The sequence below is a fragment of the Bos taurus genome, chromosome 13 (assembly GCF_002263795.3).
Source record: "Bos taurus isolate L1 Dominette 01449 registration number 42190680 breed Hereford chromosome 13, ARS-UCD2.0, whole genome shotgun sequence".
Taxonomy (NCBI): domain Eukaryota; kingdom Metazoa; phylum Chordata; class Mammalia; order Artiodactyla; family Bovidae; genus Bos; species Bos taurus.
In genome coordinates, this window is record NC_037340.1 from 39,906,865 (window position 1) to 39,930,640 (window position 23,776).

General features: G+C 48.9%; 1 protein-coding gene across 3 annotated transcripts in view; it reads right to left on the reverse strand.

Annotated features, from left to right (window-relative positions):
- Positions 1 to 23,776, reverse strand: part of RALGAPA2 (Ral GTPase activating protein catalytic subunit alpha 2) — a 278,035-nt gene that overhangs the window by 6,324 nt on the left and 247,935 nt on the right. For all 3 annotated transcript variants that reach the window (XM_025001044.2, XM_025001043.2, XM_025001040.2), the window contains 3 exons: positions 15,332 to 15,453; positions 2,248 to 6,575; positions 36 to 75 (listed from right to left, as the gene is read on the reverse strand). In XM_025001044.2, the coding sequence (XP_024856812.1) occupies positions 6,517 to 6,575; positions 15,332 to 15,453 (181 nt within the window). In that variant the 3' untranslated portion in view covers positions 36 to 75; positions 2,248 to 6,516. The remainder of the gene's footprint in view (positions 1 to 35; positions 76 to 2,247; positions 6,576 to 15,331; positions 15,454 to 23,776) is intronic.

Genomic DNA, 23,776 nt, shown 5'->3' on the forward strand with positions numbered 1-23,776 from the left:
ACGTGTCAGTTCAAACACTTGTTCTTTGAACTTACCTTGTTCAAACACTGCAGTGAGACCTTGATGCATTTTAATCTGAAGGGAAAGAACATAAAATGGAGTGAATACAGGCCCTGCACACGCACAGCCCAACTCGATAATGAACACGGTGCTAAAAACACATCTGTTCCTGGGCTGCCTGAGTGTTCCTGCAGCTTCCGAGATCATCACCAACTGAAAATTCACCTGAAATTCCACTTGGCAGGACAAAATTCTGGCTGTCATCACCTGTACAGGTGTGAAACGAAGGCGACATTAGCTTTCCCAGGACGTGTGACAGTTGCTGTGGGAGCCCTGCAGACGCTGGGAGCTCTGACCCAGCGCGTGCGGGTCGGCCTTTGACTGCTGGCCTTAATGGGGCCTTGGGGGGGTCTCAGTGTCCCGTTCCTGCTGCACGAGGGTTCCTAATGTTTTGTCTTAGGTATAGTCAAAGCTAAGAGTTTTCACGACAAGCATTTGGAATTCTCTGGAGGCCCTGAAAAAATAACTGATACCCACTAACTGTATAAGTTCACACATCTCTAAGTTTCATTTTACAGGTTTTTGAGGGGCACGCAGTGTGCTAATGTGGTACGGGCGTCACCTTCTATGTCACGTTTGCCAGGGAGGAAGAGTGAGGTGTACTGTGCAGAGGGCAGCTTCAAAGGGGACCCTTCAGAGGCAAAACTGGACACTCACTCACAGAGCAGCAGGACCCCAGCAGTACTGTCGGACCCAGAGACGCTCTGAGCTCCACCACACGGACGGTTTTTCTCAACCACTCACTCCTCCACGGCCGTCCTATTTCCCACGTGGTTTGCCACGTTGCAAATGCAACGACTTCTTTCTGAGTCAGGCGACAGCTCCTCACCCCGACTCCCACAACACTCCTAGTTCAGTGTCACTAGACCACCATCACTGTGCCAACTAAGGTCTGTCTAGTCTGAGCTATGGTTTTTCTAGTAGTCACGTGCAGATGTGAGAGTTGGACCATCAGATCAGATCAGATCAGATCAGTCGCTCAGTCGTGTCCGACTCTTTGCGACCCCATGAATCGCAGCACGCCAGGCCTCCCTGTCCATCACCAACTCCCGGAGTTCACTCAGACTCACATCTATCAAGTCAGTGATGCCATCCAGCCATCTCATCCTCTGTCGTCCCCTTCTCCTCCTGCCCCCAATCCCTCCCAGCATCAGAGTCTTTTCCAATGAGTCAACTCTTCGCATGAGGTGGCCAAAGTACTGGAGTTTCAGCTTTAGCATCATGCCTTCCAAAGAAATCCCAGGGCTGATCTCCTTCAGAATGGACTGGTTGGATCTCCTTGCAGTCCAAGGGACTCTCAAGAGCCTTCTCCAACACCACAGTTCAAAAGCATCAATTCTTCGGCGCTCAGCCTTCTTCACAGTCCAACTCTCACATCCATACATGACCACAGGAAAAACCATAGCCTTGACTAGACGAACCTTTGTTGGCAAAGTAATGTCTCTGCTTTTGAATATGCTATCTAGGTTGGTCATAACTTTCCTTCCAAGGAGTAAGCGTCTTTTAATTTCATGGCTGCAGTCACCATCTACAGTGATTTTGGAGCCCAGAAAAATAAAGTCTGCCACTGTTTCCCCCTCTATTTCCCATGAAGTGATGGGACCAGATGCCATGATCTTCGTTTTCTGAATGTTGAGCTTTAAGCCAACTTTTTCACCCTCCTCTTTCACTTTCATCAAGAGGCTTTTTGGACCATAAAGAAGGCCAAGTGCCAAAGAATTGATGCTTTCAAATTGTGGTGCTGCAGAAGACTCTTGAGAGTCCCTTGGACAGCAAGGAGATCAAACCAGTCAATCCTAAAGAAAATCAAACCTGAAGATTCACTGGAAGAACTGATGCTGAAGATGAATCTCCAATACTTTGGCCCCCTGATGCGAGGAGCCGACTCATTGGAAAAGACCCTGATGCTGGGAAAGATTGAAGGCAGGAGAAAAAGGGGGTGACGGAGGATGAGATGGTTGGATGATATCACTAACTCAATGGACATGAATTTGAGCAAACTCTGGGAGATGGTGAAGGACAGGGAAGCCTGGCGTGCTGCAGTCCATGGGGTTGCAAAGACTTGGACACGACTGATCAATTGAAAAACAACCATGCCACCATCAAATGTGGACAAAGGACTTTTCTATCAGTGACATGGACTGCTGTCTGCCTGACCACTGTGGTGAATCTGGACAGTCTGCTGACCTTGCCTGCAAGGCTGGTGCAGTGACCACGGCCAATTTCGAAGACGGATGCCGCCGGAGGAGGGACCAGCGCCAGGTCTTAGGTGGGGCTTTTGGGAAGGAATGTGGGTTTCTCTGAAGCCGTATTTTCTAATCTGTCGATGAAATTTCACTCCCCCAGACCCCCTAAAGTTACGTGGGGTTGGGAACTCCAGGACAGAGAACAATAGTGACGATGCACTAGACTTGTCTGTCTTCCTTGATTTCCAGACACTGTGAACGGCTGTCTTTACATGGAAAGTGAGCTCTAGCGGCACAGCGAGTTCTCGGGCAGTGTTGACTCTTGGCGCTGGACTGTTCTGCTTTCTGTGGGACCTCTAAACACTGCAACGATCAAGACTGCCCCTCTTCCTCGCAAGGCACTGTGAGCTCCCAGAAGGTGGCAGTTGTGGAACATCTCCATGAGTCTTCCTCCAGCCAAGGGGCTCAGCTTCCATGCTGTCGATCCTCTCCACTGTGAGCAAAGGGTCTCCCCACGAAGGGCTCCATGGCCCCCTCCCCTGTAGCCCCTAGGCGCTGGCAATGCTGGGTGTACAGGCACCCGATTGGTGGGACTGAGCAAACAGATGGCGCGGCTGACAATGGAGGGCTTGTTTGTAATTGCTGATGAGGACAGGCGGCCCTTCTCCCGGTGCGTCCCCACATGCAGCCGGGTGTGCTGTGCTGGACCGGACAGAAAGTCTCAGGGACTGCCAATCCACTGGCGAGTTAAGGAGATGCAGAGACAGCGGCAGTTGGGGGCTGCCATAATTATTTGATGGGGCTCAAATGTCACTCGCCCTGACACACAGACAGTGCTCCTGGAGGGCGGGGACCCCCTGCATGGAGCAGAGCAGCAGGCTGTCAGCTTCCTGATGCCTCCCCAGGGGGGGTCAGCATGAGATTCCGACTAACCTGGGCAATATTGGAAGCACCAGGAGACCACGGTGCTCGAAGCTGTGTGATGCCCAGGGACACGGGAGACATGAAGTCTAACCATGTCATTATCTCACTGGCTGGGCACCTGGTGTGTCCCAGGACATGTTCTAGGCTCTGGGTGACAGATGAAACCCCTGCTTTCGGAGGTTTTGGGGGAGGAGTTAATGGTGTGCTGTTGGGGGACAAAGGTGTCTTATTCTCTATTTGTACAAAGCCCCGATGTCAGCATGGAAAATATACAGGTAGACCATGTATCTGTGGTGTTTTGGGGGAGAGGACAAATTAGGAAATAAAAATGTGGGGCAAGAAGGATAAAAGGTTGAGAAGCACTGATTGTATGGTTAATATGCATGTTAAGTATGGAGTTTCCTTACAGGTGAATGGTGTTGGCAGTGGGGAGTTGGCCCCACTACGCCTGAGAGCAGCTGAGCGAGACCCCCGTGGGGAGAACTGGAGGGGACACGGGGGTAACGCGGAACACCAGTGGGCAACGTGCGGCCACTCAGTGGCTCAGACACCCCCAAGGTGGCTTTTAGAGAAGGACATCCTACTTCTCAGTTCTCGTATGACTCCTCTGACACCTGGATAATATCCACCAGGACTTCCAGGGATGAGGAGATCACCAACTTGGTTAGCGCCTCGTGGAGGCTTTTCAAGAGCTGGTGGGCCTTTCCATGGCCTGTTTTCTCTGGCTGCGCTCACTGGCAGAGCAGAAGAGCAAAGATTTGCACCGAGCGTCTTATCTCCAAGGCAAGGCTGCTGTCCAGGACTGCCCCCTGGGACATGCGCTGGGCAGGGTCGGACAAGAAGAGTGGCTGCTCTCCCTGGGTCCTAGTTACTGAGCAGTCAGCATGGGAGACGATTAGCTGGTTCAGGATAATTAGGGAAGGGAATGGTTCTGAGAGCTGGCATGCTGAGGGACAGAAAGCAGTGGGCTGGCGTTCTGGCTTCGGGTGAGAGCTAAATATCCTTGAGGCAGGAAGGCGGGCTGAGTGGGAGATCGGAGGGCTGTCTGGGCTATTCAGACCCCTTGGAATGGCTCTGAGGATGCGAACAGGTGCAGCAGTGGATGGGGTGAGCCTACACTCTCAACACTGGCAACCCCAGACCAGTGGGCACTAGCCAGCCTAATTACCATCTCCAAATGGCCCGAGGAAGGCGTCCAGAATTTCCCATCCGGCCGCAGGGGCTGGGTCCTGGCCCCAGCCCTGGCTCTGGACTGGGCTTCCTCTTTTCAGTCATTGGTCTTGCCCATCAGCTTCGGTTCTGAAGCATAAAACTAGGACAGCCGGACTGAAAGACGGGCGGGCAGAGAGAGGGCATGCCCGGTAAGTCCATTCACCTGTGCAGGGACTCGGCCAGCAGGTGGAACGTTTCGAAAACAACTTGTCCAGCACTTTTCTCTTCCCCTTGCATGACTATAATGTATTCTTAAGGATCTATGACTGAATTTAGCTAAACTGAACATTGAACATTAATGTCTTGTTAGGCTGTGGTGGAGAAAGATGCTTCCAGACCTGCTTACTGTCTCACAGGACATGAACACAGCGATCTCAGTTATATCCCAGCCATGGAGAGAGTGTTCATTTTACCAGTCTGAATGATTCATGTCTCCAAATAGAAAATCAGTACAGAAATGTTTATAGCAGCCATATTCATAATAGCTGAAAGACAGAAACAGTCCCAAATGTCCACCACCTGATGAATGGAAACAAAGCGTGGTCTGCCCTTACAATGGAATGTTATTTGGCGATAAAAACAAGTGAAATACAGATACAGATTACAATACAGATGACCCCTGAAGAAGTGCTAAGTGCATTAAGCCAGTCAGCAAAGATCACGTATCATCTGACTCCATTTATACGAAACGTTCAGAACAGGCAGGTCCAGAGAGACAGGAAGAGATTGGTGATTGCTTAGGGCTGGAAGGTAGGAAGAGGATGGACTGCTAGTGGAATTTAGGTTTTTGTTTTTCAGGAGGGATTTTTAAAAAGTCTCTAAAATTAGATTGTGGTGATGGGTGCATAGCTTTGCAAATATAGGAAATGTCAACCTACTCTAGTATTCTTCCCTGGAAAATTCCATGGACACAGGAGCCTGGTGGGCTACAGTCCATAGGGATGTAAAGAATTGGGCACCATTGAGTGGCTGAGCTTTTTAGAAGTTTATTTCCTGGTTATCATTCATATATTCTTCTGGAAAAGGAGAATATAAAATATTCTTTCTTTTCACCATCCGCAGACTTCAGTGCTACTAAGAGAGGTCCCGTTTGGCCTCTGCTTTGGTTGCTGCTTAACAGAAATTCAGGCAAAACCATCAAGGCTTCCAGGAGCCTACCCTGGTGGCTGAAACTGTCCATGTGTCACCTTCTAGAGCCTTCTGGACATGAGGCTCCACTCACAGCTCACAAAGCATGTGAACCTGAAGAGTCAGGGGCTCTGGATTCTCCCAAAACAACTTCTCAAGGTTATTTTGAATAAGCTTCAAGAGTCACTTCCAAAAACTGTCTGGGAGAAAAATTCTTGGTATTTTCGGGCCATGTCTTGGCAACTGCTGTGTGTCCCTGGGGCCATAATTAACACGGAGGCAGGGGCAGGATGCCACTCACACTTAAAACCCTGCAGGACTGAGAACCCAGGGCAAACCTAAAGCAGCATTTCACAGAAAAAGCAGAAGCTTCGAGTTCTTCCAAAGGAACCGATTAAACATCATGTCAATATTTTGTACAGTCTCAGGTCCTGTCTTTTCTGAGGAACGTGGGACCAGCCTCCACATTTGCCTGGGGCAGGAGGGTCCCCATGCTGGCGGCTCTGAGGTGTGGGGTCTTCCTCTCTGCATCTCCTCTCATCCACGCCTCTGAGAGTCCCCATCTCAGCCAGCTTGGGAGAATTACAGACTGATGGGCAGGACACTTAGTGGGACAGCTACCACACATCAGGCCAAGTTTCTGTCCTTTCCCGGCTCACGAAGCAAACGGTATGGCCTGGCTCAAGGAAATCACAACCCAACTGACCCAAACCGCTGGCTAAATGTCTTTTTTGCCCCTTGATAAATCTTTTTTCACAGGTAGTTGTGGTTTGGAGCTGACTAATCTGGGTTTATGAAAAATAAGACAACGTTGGTGATTCCTGAGTATCTGCTCCCCAAGGAGACATGAAGCTCTGAGAGGGACAAGGAGAGACAGAACGCAAGGTGTCAGAGCCCCTCGTCCTCCCCTGAAATCCCCAGTACATCCTGCTCGGGGACAGCTCCCCAGGGAAGGCGGGGCTGGAGCAGCGATGGGACATCTGACAGGCGGCACCATCATTTTCCATCAGATCAGGTGGAGCAGATGTTCATCACATCCATCCCTTCCCTCTTCCAGAGCTGACACTGTGAGAGTAAGAGTTTTAGAGGGAAAAGGGGTGAATAAACATGAGGCAAGTTCAGTTCAGTTGCTCAGTCGTGTCCAACTCTTTGCAACCCCATGGACTGCAGCACGCCAGGCCTCCCTGTCCATCACCAACTCCCCGAGCTTGCTCAAACTCATGTCCATCGAGTCGGTGATGCCATCCAACCATCTTATCCTCTGTCGTCCCCTTCTCCTCCTGCCTTCAATCTTTCCTAGCATCAGGGTCTTTTCCAGTGAGTCAGTTCTTCGCATCAGGTGGCCAAAGGATTGGGAGTTTCAGCTTCAGCATCAGTCCTTCTAATGAATATTCAGGACTGATTTCCTTTAGGATGGACTGGTTGGATCTCCTTGCAGTCCAAGGGACAAAAGGTGGCGCAAAACAGGGTGACAGAAAATTCTCTTTAAAACCCTCCATACCACTCAGGAAAGCCCCCGACCAAGTCTCAGTTTCCCCGCCTGCATTGTCACTGGGCTCCGGCGGCCTCGCCTCCCCTACACCTGGCCGGGGTCCTGCTGCTCTTCATGGCTCCACTTTCACTGGGAGGACAGGAGGGGCCGGGGAGGATGAGACCCAATTATGGCGTTTGTTCTGGCTCTTGCCTCGGGCCCCACACACATCTGTGACCTGGAGACACACCTGGACCCCTTAAACAACAGTCAGCCTTCTTCCTGCCTGCACTGCTATTGTACTCCTGTTGTGTATAAGAAAGAAAGTGCTATGTCATTCTTTAAAGAAATTACGGCCAAATATAGGTACAAGAAACTCACACACACAGGACAAAGCTTTCCCTCCATAGGCTGAGAAAAATCAAGGAGTAAGGGAGGTAAGTTAGAGGAAGCTGGACCAGGTCGCCTTTGTGAGACACAGTGGTTCTCAGCAACTGCCTACTTTTTGAAAGGCAGTCCCCATCTCCAGGCCACACCACAGACAAAAACCCCCAAGTCTTTGGTGGAGGGACTTGCAGCATCTGGGGAGTGACCCAGGGCACAGCCGAGCCAGCACCACCAAGTTCTGGCAAATGGATTATGGGTCAAAAAACCTCCTATGAATGCTTTAACATATTTCCAAGAGGAGGTGTGCGTGCTCAGTTGTGTTCGACCCTTCACACCCTAGATATGGCTTATATTTTGATGCCTTCCAAATGTTTGTTGTGTGGGTGGTTGTTCTTTAGTTGCTCAGTTGTGTCCTACTCTTTTATGACCCCATGGACTATAGCCTGCCAGGCTCCTCTGTCCATGGGATTTCCCAGGCAAGGATCTGGAGTGGGTTGCCATTTCCTTCTCCAGGGGATCTTCCTGACCTATGGATGAAACCTGAGTTTCCTGCATTGGCAGGCGGGTTCTTTACCACTCAACCACCTGGGAAGCCCTTCCAAGAGGATACATTTTGAGTTTTTAAAAGAAATGTCATATGCACAGGGGTTAGGCTGAACCGGTGACATTAGAGGGAGGGTGGAATTGGGTATGGGTTGGGGGGTGGTGACAGCTGGTGCAGGGCGATCAGTGGTTCTCAGGCCGGTTGCCAATGACACCCAGATGCAGCCCAGAGCATGTGCGGGCAGAGTGGGTGCCTCCAAGCCCTTGAATGGATGGTGACCTCAGATAACTTGTATTTGGGGGCCACTGTGGATGACCTGAGCAGAGTTCTGGGCTGTCATCCTGGCCTGCAGAGTGGGACCGTCCTCATAGGCGGGGCAACCGGCCAGCATCCCACGGGTGGCAGACCAGTTTGCAGCCCCTCTTCCACGAGACGGGCCAACACATGCAGAAGGGACTCCAGGAGGAGAGGAGAAACTGGGAGGCACAGGGCAAAGTGAGAAAAAACCCAGACGGGCAGGGTGGTGAGCAGAGCACTCAGGAACACTTGCGGAGGTCTCCAGAAGTGTCCTCAGCCCCATATACATACTGACTCATTGGGCCTTTACCAGTGCCCTTTAGTGGGAACTATCGGGGCTCTACTGAGAAGGTATGCCAAAATGCTGGGCTGGATGAAGCACAAGCTGGAATCAAGATTGCCAGGAGAAATATCAATAACCTCAGATATGCAGATGACACCACCCATATGGCAGAAAGCAAAGAACTAAAAAGCCTCTTGATGAAAGTGAGAGAGGAGAGTGAAAAAGTTGGCTTAAAGCTCAACATTCAGAAAACTAAGATCATGGCATCCAGTCCCATCACTTCATGGCAAATAGATGGGAAAACAATGGCCACAGTGACAGACTTTATTCTCTTGGGCTCCAAAATCACTGCAGATGGTGACTGCAGCCATGAAATTAAAAAGGCACTTGCTCCTTGGAGGAAAAGTGATGACCAGCCTAGACAGCATATTAAAAAGCAGAGACATTACTTTGCCAATGAAGGTCCATCTAGTCAAAGCTATGGTTTTTCCAGTAGTCATGTATGGATGTGAGAGTTGGACTATAAAGAAAGTTGAGCGCCAAAGAATTGATGCTTTTGAACTGTGGTGTTGGAGAAGACTCTTGAGACTTCCTTGGACTGCAAGGAGATCCAACCAGTCTATCCTGAAGGAAATCAGTCCTCAATATTCATTGGAAGGACTGATGCTGAAGCTGAAACTCCAATACTTTGGCCACCTGATGCGAAGAGCTGACTCATTGGGAAAGACCCTGATGCTGGGAAAGATTGAAGGCAGGAGAAGGGGATACAGAGGATGAGATGGTTGGATGGCATCACCGACTCTATGGACAGGAGTTTGAGTGAGCTCTGGGAGTTGGTGATGGACAGGGAGGCCTGGTGTGCTACAGTCCATGGGGTTGCAAAGAGTTGGACACAACTGAGTGACTGAACTGAACTGAACTCAGAAGGTACTGCTGTTAGACTCATTTTACAGAACTGGACTCTGGGTGGCAGAGTGGTACTAACTTGACTGAGGCCACAGGCTAGACAAAAAGGACACCAGAGCCTCGCCCTCTGATGGGACATGTCCCCCCTGCAGTTGGGGAGGCCGGCTCTGGTTGGAAGGTCCTGGCCAGTGCTGAGCACAGGGTTGAGGGGGGACAGGAAGACAGCAGGATCTGAGGATGGAGCCCGGCAGGTCAGTCCAATCCGTCTTCAGCGCCGAGAGAGGAAAATGTACAAAGTCCCGGACAGGAAGGGTGGCCCAAAGTTTGGTGACGGCTCCACCTTCTGCCTCCACACTAAGGCTCTGGGCCTGGTTCCTGCTGTACTCCTAGCACCCTGAAAATGTTAAAAGCCCCTCGAGCCCCACGGCCACATGGAGCCCTGGAGCCTGACCCACACAGGCACCTGGGAGCATCTGAGGCTTGTCTGTTGACCCAGCGCATCCTCTGGGCTTCATTCTCTGATCTGTTCCACATGGTTGGCTAGGAGGGTCTGCAGTTACAACTGCCAGATGACCCCACAGACTGTCACAGTCCCATGAGTGTAGTGGCCAACGAATGCACTGACTGCTGCCGTGACAGGAGGTAGTAGAACCCCCAGCATCACACAGCCGTGCTAGGAACCCTGGTTCCTTCGGTCTGGGTTTCTGGTCATGTCAAGGTCTGTTCCCCAACTGAGTTGGCATCTCATGAAGACTTCTTGAAGGACCACAGTGAGGGGGGCAAGTTTTCCCAAGCAGGCTCGGTTCAAAGAGACACTTTGAGACAGAGAGTCTAGATGGTTTGTTTAGAACAACTCCCTTCTCATTGGCTCATCAGGAGCTCTGTGACCAAGGTCACCAACAATCAGGGTTAGGTGACAGCCTACCTGAGAGGACAGCAGTCACACTCTGAGCCTGGGATGCTGTCCAGCTGATCCCACTGTGACAAGGAGAAGGGGGTGGAGTGGCTGAGGCTGGCACCCTGGGGTGTCCCTCATGGCTGGTCCACAGCTTATCAGGATGATGTGAGAACCTGGACGTGGGGGCCTCCTGAAGCCCCTTCTGCCTCCATGGTCTACAGTGCTCTAGGCTGGTTTCAGCAAATGTATGAGGAAGGTGAATACATAAGAAGTGCTGTTTAGCAAAACCTTATTCAGACCACATTTATAGGGAGGGAGGGTGAGAAAGACGGAGGCATAACTGAATGAATCCCTAAAGTGACCACTCTGATTGAATGGGGAAAACCTTTCATCTTTGGACTGGCGGGGGAGCGGTTAGAGTCACTTCCACCTTGTGCTGTTTCTGGGATTGACTCAGTGGCTAACCACCCAGCGAACGTCCGTGGCAGGGTCACTGCGGAATATTAGCTGCCGTGTCCTGGTATGTGCAACCCCGAGTGGGGCTCAGGGGTCTTAGCAAGTGAGAGCTGGGGGCAGCTTCCTGCTCCAGGCGAAGGACCAAGGTGTAATATAGCACACTTGCAGTCTCAGTAGGGCCAGAATGACCCAGGGACCTCCAGGCTGGGTCTTCTGATAGCTTCTGCAAACTTGAAACAGTGATTTTGTGGTAAAAAAGAACGACACGAATTTTTTTATTAGGTAGGTGAGCCTCATAAGCCTTTCCGAGAGGGCACCCATGCTGTTCCAGGCAAGCAGATAAAAGTTCGCCATTTTGCCGGTAGCTGCAGCGGCGGTGGCAGAAGCATCCTCAGACAGACTCAGATTAATCTGCTTTAAGCTCCAAATATGACCTACATGAGACGCGGTGGAGTCTGATGGGGCCTGGCAAGGAATTCCCTTCCACTTGCTCTAAATCCCGAGCCTCTCCCCTCTGGCCTGTCATGAAGGAGGAAGCGCTCCTGGACAGACCTTGGAGAAATCAGATGTGTCCATTCAGGGCTAACAGGAGAGACAGAGATCCGTGCTCCCTCTGCTGGCTCCAGACGGCAGCATTAAAGCAGAAAGGCTTCTTCTCCAAACTCTGGTCCATTCACGTTTCTGGACAAGGACCCCTCGTTTAACCTGGTTGGAGGTGTTCTTTCAGAAAACAACCCACCTTTGTCAACTTCTGAACAAAGCACTTGGAAATGCTTCCCGTCAGATATCAAAGTACACATACCAACAGTCCTCCACTCTCAGATGGCTAGCTGTGACTGCAACCATGATTTTGGGATTCATTTATCAACAGACACAAGTGGATTCCTCCAAGATTTTAAGGTCCAGACATGACCTTTAAAGCAGTTCTGGAAAAAAAAAAACAATCTGAAGTCCAAGCTAAAGTTTTTTTTTTTTCTTTCTCTCTCCCTTAGGTAATAAGAACAGCTTCCAAAAAGTAAAGATTTGTACTATTTATAGCCTTTCTGATAATGTCAAGCATTAGACTTGATTTTCCAAATCATTAGCATGCAGAAGAATGACCTCATGGCGAACAGATGCACTTGGCTGTGAGCTGCAGTGATTACATCAGTCCCTCCCCTTCCAGTTAACCCTTTAAAGGCCTCTCTGCTACACACACCCCCTTTCCTGGAGACAGTCTTGAACACACAAAATTAGTCCCTCACCCCAGTGTGTGCATGCACACACACGCACATGTGAAATGCGCATATAAATACATGCATAAAACATATATATGAACATGTGCGTGTGTGTTCACTGCAGCCAGTATTTAATCCCTGGCCACCCTATAGAACTTGCTGGTCAGTAAAGAAGGAATCTAAAGGGAAGTAGACTACAGAGCTCAGTGGAAGGCCAGCTCAGATACCTTTCACGCTCTGGACATTAGCAACGTGAGTAATGTGTGGAATAGATATGGGAGGGGGTGGCTTAAAATAACATTTTTTTTCTGACTCAGAAAGTAGTTGTTTTAAACCTCTTTTAATAAACTGAGGACTCACTTATGAGCCTAATAACAGAAGACTATGTCTTTACCTGTGGTCCTGGAAAGTGAGTCCAAATGCCCCCCTGTGCTGCCCTGGGTGACAAGTGCTGGGACAGGGAGCCTGGGAGCCTCAAGGAGGGAGTGTTTCCCAGGGCGGCCTCCTTAGGCATAGGCCCCCACCACTGGGCACATCTCTTACTTACACCTAGGACTTAGGACTTAAAGGCTGACCTTGGAGGCCTTCCCTCTAGAGATGGGGCTGCCTGCTGCATAATGCATTGTGGGGCTAATGTGGGGTTCAGGCCACTGTCCCTGTGCTTGACCATAAGGCCCTGTGGCAAGAACACAAAGGAGATTGGAGCCCCAGGTTCCTTGGACTGCGAGCAAGCCTGTGGGAGGGGGCCTGAGGCCCTGCTCTGACGACACCGCTGCAGAGATGGTCTGAGCGAATCCTAAGAGCGCTGTGGGAGCTTAAGCCGCTCAGGGTCAATTTTTCCAGCTGGCTTGTCGCTGCGAAGAGCAGCCCTCACCTCGATTTCTCAGTTTAAGCTGCCTGGCTCGTCTGGGTTTGACTGTACTTGTCCTAGGATAAAACAAACAAACAAAAAAAACACTGTGGATAGATGAAAAATGTTTTCATCCGTCAAAGTGGTTAACAGACGGGAACAGGGATTCCTCAGAAGCAAAACTGGTCTGTGAACGAGAGGAGGATGTGGTTCTGACAGAGGGCCTGTGTATGGGATGGAACTGTACCCCCAGATTCCCGGGCAAACCAAGTTGATTTCAAGCTTCTTCCTGATGATTGTCGTGGGCAGATATGCAAAACATTGAAAGAGAACATTATGCCTGGACTTAAAATCACATCCATGGATTGGTGTGATGAGTGTAGAAAAATGTTCTCAGTCCACATGGAACACCCTGAAGCCTACGGGTTATGGCACGTGATGCTGATGTTAATAAACTGAAAAGAGGAAGGACCTGCATTTGGCTTGGTATCTCATCTTTGGTTTCTCCATCTTTTTGTGCACGTTCCAATACCAGGTCTTATCGAGCAGTCAGAGCCTTTATCAATTCAGTGACTTTGGCCAATGTGACACTCTTAAAGCAGCCAGTCTCCAAATGGTGGGTCTTAAAAAATCTACATCACTCATGGCAGCTCACTTAAGAAGTTACCTACACATGAACTGGTGTAAATAATTAGGAACTTTTGGGAAAGATCAAATTAATTTACATAGAGGCTAAAATATACATAGAAAATAAAGTTTATCAATACTTATTTCAGTATCATCTTAAGAGCCTTTAGAACATAACAGTTAAGAAATGGAAAAAAAAAAAAAGAAATGGAAGCATCTAGCTCTGATTTAATTCCTTTTAATTTTAGAAAACAAAAAGCTTTCTCAAGATTAACAAACAAAAAAAAAACCTTGCACTAAAAAATTCAATCCCAGGACTTTATGAGGGTGGGAAAAAGCTGAATGAAATCTTTACAAAACTAGCTTTGCCATAAATCTTTCGTGTTCTCTCACCTAAAAATTAGAGGTGATTTTCAATCTCTAGCCAGACTGGGTTTGAAATCTTCATTTCCCTTGAAACTGATTTTTTTTTTGCGGGGATTGGGGGGAGGGTGGTGGGGTAGGGCTGGGGGCGCGGGGGCTTTAGATTGAATGTTGGCAGAGTGTATAAAAGAATTCAATTCACAGCTGTTCTACTTTTTTAATGTAAGAAACATTAATCAAAGCTTTAAGTTATAAGCTTTTCTCATGTTGCTTAGTATTCCAGTTCAACAAAGATCAATAGAGGCCATCCCTGTATTTCTGGACGCCTCGCAGGGAAGCAGAGGCGCGATTATGTAAATTTCGCAGCTCCCCGCACCTCGGCGGCCTGCTTATCTCCCAGGCCTTCTGCCTGCTGCTCCTGGCTCCCAGTGCGGGGCCAGCCTCTCCCTCTTATCTCCTGACAAAGCTCAGGGAGGCCAGGCCGGCAGCCAGCGATGTTCAACAGTGATGCATGGCTGGTTTTATTTGTAAGTGATTTATTTCACCGAATTTAATTTTTTTCACTTTGTGTGTAAGATATTTGTTAACAAGTCAGGATGGGAGAAGCCAGGCGGTGATCAGAGGCAACTGACACAGGGTAGAAATCTATTAGGCCCCCCTAACAGTTGTGCCCACCCCAGCGGAGGAAGAGGAAGCCTCTCATGGAGGATTTCAACATGCATCGACTCAATATCCCACTTGCTTTCTGAAAGGCAATTAATCTGTAATTACATACAGAAATTTACCAAATCATTCTATTCTTTGGGGAAGAAAACCCCCACAGTAACCGTATCATCATGGTAAGTGCCAGCACACTTTTTTTTTTTTCTAAATTGGAAATATAAAAAGAATAAAACCTAAAAACAATGTTTTTGAGATTTCCCACTGGCCTCATAAGTGGAAGTGCTTAGAAGCCAGTGTCTGAGCAGATCCACACCAGGTGCTGCTCTCGGCGGCTGGTCCCCAGGACGCGGGCCACTCCAGAGAGAAAGCCAGCCCGCCACACTGCTGTCACCATGGGCCAGGGGACACGGTCCTCCCGTTGCTCCCGCATTAATCCCTGACCCAAGCATCCCGGCGGCATAATCCCCATTTAGCATTAGCAGCAACGGCTTCGACTGGAACTCTTTCTTGATAAGTAGGCCCTGATGCGGGTACCACTCTTAAAACAACGTATTCCCAGCTCAGCAAGAAACTCACCCTTCCGAATGAACCAGAGCATAGGGCTGAGAACAAGTTCATTAACCTCGCTGGAGGCGGAGGTTAACGGGATGGTGGGAGGAAAGGACCAGGCGAACAGCTCGGATACAAAACAAATTAAAATGAATGTCATCACTCCTTTTGTTATTCATTAGTGCATTCAGGGGGGAGAATGCGCTTCTTAAATTTGCGGGCATTTATCTGTGAAAAACAGGTGTACATCTGCGGCTCGAAAATTTGAAGGGTCTTGGGCAGAGCTGAGGGGGATAACGTGGCCACTCACCAGTTCCGCTGACCGAGTAGCTGGGAGATGGACAGAAGACCTGGGCTGTGAAATCCTCAAATGTCATGACTTCACGGTGGTTCTGAATTATTGCTTCCAGATAGAGAGCTCTCTCCTCGTAGCTGCAGGCGTCAGTTAAGGAAACAAGTGTCCATGCAGGACGAAATGCAGAGCAGTGACAGAGCAGTGAGTTTGTTTTAAACACAATCACACACCTTTTACACTCGGATGGGGAATGGGTACCTTGCAAGTGCATAAGCATCCTATCGGAGAATTAAAATAGGAGTCATAATTCATGAGAACATTCCAATTTCAGAGGCCTGCGTTTCTTAGACTTCAACTGCACCCAAACCAGTATCGCTGAAAAAATATGTAAACTGATAGTCACAGAATCAGAGCAAAAGGCCATCAACTTGATAGGAACAAACAAAAAGAGAGATGTGGATGATGGCCACATCCCTTCCCATCCATGACTGTGGGACAACGCTGGATCGCCCTTTCCAAGCTCCCTGGATGAGATGTTTTTCTTAGCCTACTGATAACGTGAATTGATACTCCAATACTCCAAGTGAGAACCGGTGATACACACTTGAAAATTTCAGTAAGACCATTGGGAAGAGGGAAGGCTAGAAAGGTCTGCTCTGAAGGGCTCCTGAGTCTCAGGCTAAAATAGGCCATGAGCATTAGAAAGTTATTAGTTATTAGTTCTAAATAACTAAATAATACTAGTTATTAGAAAGAACTAATAACTGGGAGACAGGGAGCACACAACACAATATTTAAAAAAAAAAGACTATTGGCTTTTAATTAAAACTGGAGCCCTGGAACACACGCATTCAAATGCGTAATCAAAAGCCAGTCACCAATAAAACTTACAAGCGTAACACGTTGAAGCAACTTTCCAGCTGTCTCAATAGGACCCCCGCGTGCGGCAGCCTTTCATGGGGCAGAAAGCAAATCTTCCCTTTTGTGTGTGGCTTCTGTTTCCTCGGAAGGTGAATCACGCCATCCAATAACAGGATAACGTCAAGACAATTCGGCAGCGGATGGAGGCGACGCACGGAGGACTCTATGAGTTAGCACTCGGGGGACTCGGCATGCTTGCTCTTCCCCCTGCTTCCCCGTGATCAACGCAGAAGTTAAGGGACGTGGTTCAGTCATTTTGAAAACCGTGCTAATTCTTCAGGAACATGGGGAATGTGGGTTACCACCCGTTTATTATCTGCAGCTCCAGAAAGGCCAGAGTAATTCTAGCATTTCTCACTGAATTTTAAAACTATCTTTTCAAAATGGGCTCTTTTAATAATGCAAGTTGGGGGAAAATTATACCCTTCCAAATAGCTGTTCAATAGGCATGTGTTTTGAAAGAGGAAGAGTTTTTTTCTACTCTCTTCTGGCAAAGGATGCTCACGAGTTTTCCTGCAAGGGGTCCTGCTACTCCTTTAATTACATTCAGGGAAAGGTTTTCAGCCCACGAGGAGCCCAGAGGCTTTTTGGGGCTGGCTGTGCAACACAGAACCATGGACTCTCAGTGCCTAGCTGCACTGAAGTTTAAATAAATAAAAAATGAATAAATAAGAAAAAGGGTTCTTGCGTCCCACGTGCCGTGTTTCAAGCACACACAGCCTGGACTGTGCAGACGCAGGGGACAGGACCATCACCAGGGAAATCTCTCCTGGGCTGGCCCATTCCAGAATCGCCCTTCAGGCTGGCTCTGGGCAACTTTTCAAAAGGAACAGGAGTTTCAAGACAATGACGGATGACGGTTTGCAGGGACGGTCGTCGCAGCAGCCTGAGGCCTGGGCCGCGTGAGTCTGCACTCCGGCTGAACCTGCACTCCGGCTGAACTCCGGGTGACTTGCCTTCCTGGACAGGCTGCCAAGCGTTGCGGTGCAGGCCCTGTGGCCTGGGGGACCCACTAATGCTGTTCACGTCTCATTATGAACATGCGTCTTCGGCACAGCGCTCGGCTGTTACCGAGCGCGGCCCTCTGAGCCGCTGGGCCGCGAACAGCAGGATGCTGGGCCTGGGCGGCCGGCTGGCGGACAGGCACTGTGACACTGAGCTGGCACGTGCGGGCCCAGCAGGGGCCGAGCGAGGCGTGACAAATGACTCAAAGGGCTGAGCTCCACTTGCGGCTGACGACCACCTGAGCCTGGGCCCCGTCGGCGCCCATTCCCTGCTTGCGGCCTCTGCAGGCCCATCCTGCTGGGTCCTGAGGCCCGGGCTGCGTCCGGACCCCCTGCACACGGGGCTTGGATGTGAGGACACGCCGTGCTAGAGACACGGTGGAGGCCACATGCCTAGAGGGGCGGCCCGGATGCTGAGCGAGCTTACCGGTCACTGCAGAGGGCTGCCGCATATGCCACCCGCTATGGTTACCCGCCGGGTGGCCGGCAGCCTTGTCCTGAGTGAGTGATGCTCTCCCGCTGTCATGAGCTTGTCTCTGTCAAGGCTGAGTGATCTGGGCTCCTAAGAGCACCTCCATCTAACACTGGACTCCCAGAGCGAAATAATCCAGCTTTGAGGTTCTTGGGTACAGTAAACACAATGGAGTAAATGTAAATATAATATAAATAGAACACAGTCACTCAATCATATCCGACTCTTTGTGACTCCACGGACTGTGACCCACTAGGCTCTTCTGTCCATAGGATTCTCCAGGCAAGAATACCAGAGTGGGTAACCACTCCCTTCTCCAGGGGATCTTCCTGACCCAGGGATGGAACCTGGGTCTCCTGTACTGCAGGCAGATTCTTCACATCTGAGCCACTAGGGATGCCAAAGGCCTCAACAGAGGCACTCTAGTAGATGGGGCGCAAAGGTGCATCCAGCACGGGGCCCTGGAGCAGGAAGGTTTGCTTCCTAGAAGGTTCTCTGCTATCACGAGAGTAGACACTCCCCACGCCAGGCTGGGCTACACTGTGCTGAACTGGGTGCCGTCATTCAGACAAACACCTACCAGGGATGTGGTGAGACCAGAAGATTGTCAAGTACATTTTCACTTCAGGTCCAAGCCAGGACATGTACACACCATGACAAAGAGAAGACAGACACCACCCCAACCCTGGCACCGTTTAGAAACAGCGGAATACCAGACCACCTGACTTGCCTCCTGAGAAACCTGTATGCAGGTCAGGAAGCAACAGTTAAAACTGGACATGGAACAACAGACTGGTTCCAAATAGGAAAAGGAGTACATCAAGGCTGTATATTGTCACCCTGCTTATTTAACTTCTATGCAGAGTACATCATGAGAAACGCTGGGCTGGAAGAAGCACAGGCTGGAATCAAGATTGCTGGGAGAAATATCAATAACCTCAGATATGCAGATGACACCACCCTTATGGCAAAAAGTGAAGAAGAACTAAAGAGCCTCTCGATGAAAGTGAAAGAGGAGAGTGAAAAAGTTGGCTTAAAACTCAACATTAAGAAAATGAAGATCATGGCATCTGGTCCCATCACTTCATGGCAAATAGATGGAGAAACAGTGGAAATAGGGGCTCCAGAATCACTGCAGATGGTGAGTGGAGCCATGAAATTAAAAGATGTTTACTCCTTGGAAGGAAAGTTATGACCAACCTAGACAGCATATTAAAAAGCAGAGACATTACTTTGCCAATGAAGGTCCATCTAGTCAAAGCTATGGTTTTTCCAGTGGTCAGGTATGGATGTGAGAGTTGGACTGTGAAGAAGGCTGAGTGCCAAAGAATTGATGCTTTTGAATTGTGGTGTGGAGAAGACTTGAGAGTCCCTTGGACTGCAAGGAGATCCAACCAGTCCATCCTAAAGGAGATGGGTCCTGGATGTTCATTGGAAGGACTGATGTTGAAGCTAAAACTCCAAAACTTTGGCTACCTGATGCCAAGAGCTGACTCATTGGAAAAGACTCTGATGCTGGGAGGGATTGGGGGCAGGAGGAGAAGGGGACGACAGAGGATGAGATGGTTGGATGGCACCACCAACTCAATGGACTGAGTTTGGGTGAACTCCAGGAGTTGGTGATGGACAGGGAGGCCTGGTATGCTGCGGTTCATGGGGTCACAAAGAGTCGGACACGACTGAGCGACTGAACTGAACTGAACTGAAGGAGCTCACATGTGTCAAGAATCTTCTTTTTTAATTTTTTAAGTAGCTTTAGAAAATGTAGCTGTGGAATCTTTGCTGAATTTGTTAAGAAGTACTAGCCAGGGCCACTAACTAAGAGCAGTGTCTTGAGACATTTTCATACCTAACATCCTTAGGACTTCAATGCTGGCTGCTTTCTATTCAAAAAGGCATTTATAATTTAGACATCAAAGAGTGTAAGCCATGTTAAGATATGAACTGAAGGCTGAAGTAATTCCAGGCAGTGGGTGATCAATAACCTTTGACCAGAGGAAGCAGGTGGCTACGGAGACACCTGGTCACACAGCCATTACCTGTTTCAATGCCAGCTGTTGCCCTCTGGCTCTCAATAAGTCCACTGACGTGACATTGACATTCTGTCCTGAATTACTATCTCATTAAATACCACACATGGCAAAGCAGTTTTTAAAGAAAAAATTTCCCCTTGAGTACCCAATTCAAAGAACATTCAATTACTAACTAGCAACTCATCTTGGTTTCTGCCTAGTTTTGAGTCATTTAGTTGACCTACTACTCTGTCTACTCAGTATTCCTTCACCTGCATAAAGAAGTAATCAGAGTAAACTTGGGTGTTTACTGGTTATATATGTCTTCACTGGTTACATTTTCTCAAAAAACTCCAAGAGGGACTTCCCTGGCAGTCCAGCGGTTAAGACTTCAACTTAGAATGCAGGGAGACATGGGTCCGATCCCTGGTCTGGGAGCTAGGGTCCCGCATGCCTAGGGGCCAAAAAACTAAAACACAGAATAGAAGCAGTACTGTAACAAATTTAATCAAGACTTTAAAAATGGTTCATAACAACAACAATAACAAACAAAACCTCGAAGAGAACTTTCTGAAACCCTCAAGATAAACTCTGCTGGGTTGCAAGAGCTTCAGAATTCAAACCCAAACCTCCAGGTTTACTCTGATTACTATTTGATGTTTAGCAGTGACAGAAGCAGCATGACAATCAGAAAGGAGCTTGCTCTTCTCAGGAAGACTGGCCTGCATTTGAATTCCAGCCACCCCTCTTCCCCTCGGTCTGGGCCCCAACCTAGGCTGCCTTCTGTGCCCGGTGGGGATGGTGATGTCAGCTCTCGGGGCTGTGGGAAGATCAGACAGAATCCTAGGAGGAAGCACTGACCAGGGTTCCAGCGCACAAGAGAAGCACCACGAATGTGGATTCCCTGTCCCTCCTCATCCCCACTGTGGGCGTAAGGCCTTGTCTTCCAGAAAGAACCTAGTGGATAATCTAAGGCGGTGGGGTGCTCTGCATCCAGCTTTAGGCAACAGTCTCCTCTATGCTGGACCCGCCTGAGCTAGGACGAGTCCTGTGGTTTCCATGTTACTAATAGGGAAACAGATGCTCAGAGTTCAGGGGAGTTTTCTTGGGTCACAGTTACTCAGGGGTGCAATTGGAACTAGAACCCTGGTCTTCTAACTTTACTACTTTCAGCTAATATCATAAATTCTGAAACATATGGGGTTAAGTTCATGATCTTGTGCAAGGTTGGGATTTATTTATTCTCTAAATGAGACTTAAACATATATGGGTATAAAAAGTCAACCTACAATGGAAATTTGAATACACAGGTTTAAGCTGCAGACTTTGATGACTTTATGATGGTGGTGGTTTAGTTGCTAAGTTGTGCTGAACTCTTGTGCCTCATGGACTGTAGCCCACCAGTCTTCTCTGTCCATGGGATTTCCCAGGCAAGAATACTGGAGTGGGTTGCCATTTCCTTCTCCAGGGGATATTCCTGGCCCAGAGAATCGAATCCGGGTCTCCTTCCTTGCAGGAGGATTCTTTACCACTGAGTCACCAGGGAAGCCCTGATGACTTTATAAATTCCTTAAATATAACAATGACTTCATTCTTTTTGCTTATTCAGGCTCTTTTTGCTTATTCAGGTCACAGGGACCCAGCGGGAAGAGGGGCTATCTTTGGGCCTGTGGTGGTGGGAGGAGCCCAAGGTCTCTCCAGCCCCTGGGAGAACCACTGCTGGGGGTTCTGAAACAGAAAACAGCCAGGTCTACACTGGGGGTTCTGAAACAGAAAACAGCCAGGTCTACACTGTACTCCTGAGATCATGGTTGGGGGGCAGGAGGGGCCTGTGTGGAAGGGCCCCAAGGAAGGGAAACTGGTCAGAAAGTGGGAGGAGATGCGGGCCTCCAGAGAGCAGAGGTGGAGGGCAGGAAAGTGGACTGCGGAGGGCAGGATGCCTGGGGGACATGGGGGCACACGCTCTGGTCAGGCCCCAGGGTCATGCCTTAGGTGGCCTGGAGGGCATTGCAGAAGCTGATGCAGAGGATGGAGAAGCGAAGGGAGCCTGAGGGGCCTGCGTGGGCTCAGGGGAGCAGCGCTGGGGAGGAGGCGGCTGTTGTCACTCAGCAGAGCTCTGGGGGGAGATGAAGAACAGCTCTGAGTTTCCAGCTGAGACATGGTCCTGGAGGAGACCTGGAAGGGATGCACACTGGGAACAACCCCCTCTCCACTTTAGGGGGAGAGCAGAAGCCAGAGGGCAGGACAAGCCCTGGACCATGTGTTTCTAGAGGGCGGGGCCTCCGTTCATGTCTCAGGTCCGCTTCCTTAACCTCTTCTCTGGTTGGTACCTGCCGCTGGGGCCAGAGGGATGCTCCATAGGTGGGCTGGGCTGGCATTTGATAATCCGTAATAAATGGATGTAATTCCATAATAAATCAAGACAGGAGCAGATGCTCGTAACAGCCTAAAGCCATGCATCACTTTTACAAAGATTTTGTTTGTCTTTCAAATATAATGCAAATTTAAATTCTAGGACTGTTTAAGACTCCAAATAAATGAATCATTCAAAGTAAATGTCACCGCCTGGAAACGGATAAAGAGGACAACTTCACTGAACAATGTAACCAAAGAGATAGATGTTTGGGAAAAGGAAATTAAACACTATATAAGATATTAGATTAGTTTTCAGACTGTAATGGTACACTCCTGGAGAGGAGGAACCAGTGCACCACTGCTAAGAAAGGAGAAAAGACCCATGTAACCAAGTTTGAGAATAATTCACAGGAAATGACCAGAGTAAATAGAAATGGGGGAAAAACAGATTTCTTTTTCAGGCTATTAAATTATAGACTTTAGGAGAAGGTCTGTTCTCATCAGTAGAAAGTCTCACTCTCAGGGTCCGAGGCGCTCCGAGGGTTTGAGGACTGATCTACAGTTTGATTGGAAATGTTCACGTCGGCTCTTCACAGGGATTGATGTGTGAGGAGCACACCCTCAATCATGGGCTTTCCATTTCCATCCTCCCCAGCTCCCTCGTCTCACCTTCTGTAAATCACCAGGCAAGAAAGGGCCCCGTAACACTGTCCCTCCGAGCCTCACATCAGTAAAAACCTAAGTGATGAGAAAATCATATCTAGAGGCTACAACATCCAGTGAGTGAGCTGAGACCCCACTGGCTACTTTGCTGATGCAACAATCCAAGAAGTGATGGATCAATGTGGACCACAGACTGCCAGTAACTCGGTTTCTGGGAGGAAGGGAGTCAAGGTCACCAGCACTGTCTCTCTTTCAGGTTTTCATTCATTCCAGAGAGCTGACAAGTATGCTCTCAATGTCAGTTATAGAAACGACCACTGCTGACAATTTGTTGGCGTTTAACATCGACGAAGTTACAACTGAACGAAACACAGAAATGTGGAACTGTCTCTAAAGGTCTTGAATTCTCTTTGTGGCAAGGAATAAAAAAGGGTCGACCATTAAATAGCAGTGCACCTGGATTTTAAATGCTGACTGTAAGAGGCAAATTATTATTAAATAACATACGTGACAGGTTTTAGTGCAACGTGATTTGAACTGAACCCTCCAATACTTAGTCCCCAACCACTCTCGCTTTGGAGAAGAAAGCAATTCATGTGACTTATGGATTAGTTTTTTATCCAGGTTGCTTCTAAAAATAAAATAGATTTGTGATGATACATGATAGATAAAAGAACAAAATCAAAAAGGACAAAAAAGTCTTCTTTGGCAGAAGTTCTGATTATAAGTTTCCTGAAATATTCTCAACTGTTGCTCCTCACCAACCCATTGGGCCCAGATGAAGTCAGGATGGGCTTAGAAAGAATTAAATTTTCCAGTCCTAGCGCTTCCTTGTGGTCCAGTGGTTAAGAATATGGCTGCCAATGTAGGGGACACGTGTTCGATCCCTGGTCGGGGAAGATCCCACATTCCATGGAACAACTAAGCTCGTGGGCCACAGCTACTGAGCCTGTGCTCTGGACCCCAGGAGCGGCAACTACTGAAGCCCGAGTGCCTGTACAACAAGACACGCCCCACAGTAACAGAAGCCAAT